This window comes from Oncorhynchus gorbuscha, unplaced genomic scaffold (assembly GCF_021184085.1).
Source record: "Oncorhynchus gorbuscha isolate QuinsamMale2020 ecotype Even-year unplaced genomic scaffold, OgorEven_v1.0 Un_scaffold_19213, whole genome shotgun sequence".
Classification (NCBI taxonomy): Eukaryota; Metazoa; Chordata; class Actinopteri; order Salmoniformes; family Salmonidae; genus Oncorhynchus; species Oncorhynchus gorbuscha.
The window spans coordinates 1,450-3,485 of NW_025760597.1; the positions used below are offsets into that span (position 1 = coordinate 1,450).

At 43.1% G+C, this 2,036-nt stretch overlaps 1 protein-coding gene across 2 annotated transcripts; it reads left to right on the forward strand.

Moving 5' to 3' along the window:
- Nucleotides 1-226: 226 nt before the first annotated feature.
- On the forward strand, nucleotides 227-1,809 carry LOC124030980 (unconventional myosin-Vc-like). Of its 2 annotated transcripts, none has more exons than XM_046342063.1 (3): nucleotides 227-515; nucleotides 703-783; nucleotides 937-1,809. In XM_046342063.1, exons 1-3 carry the CDS (start codon nucleotides 387-389, stop codon nucleotides 1,090-1,092), a joined length of 366 nt encoding a protein of 121 aa, XP_046198019.1. In that variant the 5' UTR covers nucleotides 227-386; the 3' UTR covers nucleotides 1,093-1,809. The 2 variants fall into 2 exon arrangements, with proteins under 2 accessions (XP_046198019.1, XP_046198020.1); XM_046342064.1 differs by having other exon boundaries at nucleotides 272-500.
- Nucleotides 1,810-2,036: the final 227 nt, after the last annotated feature.

The following is a 2,036-nucleotide window of genomic DNA, read 5'->3' on the forward strand; positions in this document are numbered from 1 at the left end:
GTAACATCAGTTACCTGTCTGTGTTTTCCAGGTGTAACATCAGTTACCTGTCTGTGTTTTCCAGGTGTAACATCAGTTACCTGTCTGTGTTTTCCAGGTGTAACATCAGTTACCTGTCTGTGTTTTCCAGGTGTAACATCAGTTACCTGTCTGTGTTTTCCAGGTGTAACATCAGTTACCTGTCTGTGTTTTCCAGGTGTAACATCAGTTACCTGTCTGTGTTTTCCAGGTGTAACATCAGTTACCTGTCTGTGTTTTCCAGGTGTAACATCAGTTACCTGTCTGTGTTTTCCAGGTGTAACATCAGTTACCTGTCTGTGTTTTCCAGGTGTAACATCAGTCACCTGGAGGCGTGGCTAAAGGAGAAAGACCTAGAGCAGGGTACTATGGCTACTCTGAAGCCTCTGTGTCAGGCTGCCTGGCTACTGCAGGTCAACAAGACCACTGATGACAACATCAAAGACATCACAGAGCAATGCTCAGAACTCAGCCCTGTACAGGTACCGAAGCGGCAGGTAGCCTGGCGGTGACGTGCGTTGTGCCAGATCGCTGGTTCAAATCCCCTAGAAAAAAATCTGCCGATGTGCCCTTGAGCAAGGCACTTAACCCTAATTGCTCCTGTAAGTCGCTCTGGATAAGAGCATCTGCTGAAATGTAATCGAAAGCTTGTTTAAATGAATCTTGTTTACCGCCCTGTTCTAGATTGTCAAGATTTTGAACTCTTACACGCCCACTGATGATTTTGAGAAAAGGGTGGCACCGTCGTTCGTCCGCAAAATTCAGGTAAATCTCGATCCTATGACAAGGATCAGGAGCACCTGCTTTTTACACAGTTTGAATTATTATTACATTTGAATTACTAGAAATGATATCATTTTAATCACAACGTCTCCATGAACTACATCTATGAAAGTAATTTATTTCCCTTGTCCCCAGGGCTTGCTCCAAGACCGTGAGGGGGGATCCTCCCAGCTGATGCTGGATACCCAGTATCGTTTCCAAGTCACCTTCCCCTTCACCCCGTCCTCTCAGGCCCTGGAGCTACTGGAGATACCATCTAGCCTCAGACTGGGCTTCCTCACCAGGATATAACCTCTAACCCCTGACCTCTGACCCCTTCACCCTGTCCTCTCAGGCCCTGGAGCTACTGCAGATACCATCCTGCCTCAGACTGGGCTTCCTCACCAGGATCTAACCTCTGACCCCTGACTAGAGAAGCGGTCCAGTAACCTAAAGGTGGCTGGTTTTTAATCCCAGTGATGACAGGGGAAAAGCTGTCAGAAGAGGAAGTTGCCGCTTTCTACTAGAGTCTAAGGTGGTTCCGACTGCCATTGTGTCCTTGAGCAAGGCACTCCTAACCAACCAATCAATCAATCAATTAATCAAATGTATTTATGAAGCTCTTTTTACATCAGCCGATGTCACAAAGTGCTGTACAGAAACCCAGCCTAAAACCCCCAAACAGCAAAAGCAATGCAGATGTAGAAGCACGGTGGCTCCAGGGATGCTGCTCTAAAACCAACCTTTTACAATCATCACAGTAATTATGGATTCAAATACAGTTTGATAGAAATATTAAGATGACTCCTGACGAATGTCTGATGTACAGCAAAAAATGCAGATGCTGTGATTTGCAGACGGAGTGATTTACTAAAGCTTGGCAGTATAACGAGAAACCTTACTTTCTCAGTTCAGATGAGATGACGAATGTGAACTGTGTTGTTTTTAAAAATATTGTCTGTGTAAATTGAGAATGTGACCACTCAATGTTATTGAGTATCATGCACAGTAAATAAAACATGGCTTGTTTTTTGTTTTTAAGATACTTTTTTGTTTAGTGGGCGGGGGGGTGTTATGCCACATATAAGTATTTCATATTTAAATGATAAAAACATGTGCCTAAAATGAATTCTATGGATGAAATATTGTATTAGTTGTTAATGATTCTATTTGTAAGGATTTATTTTTTTACACAACTGCAAATTTATATACAGGAGCACTTTAGACCTGCAAATGATACAGTAGGACCAGGGTTA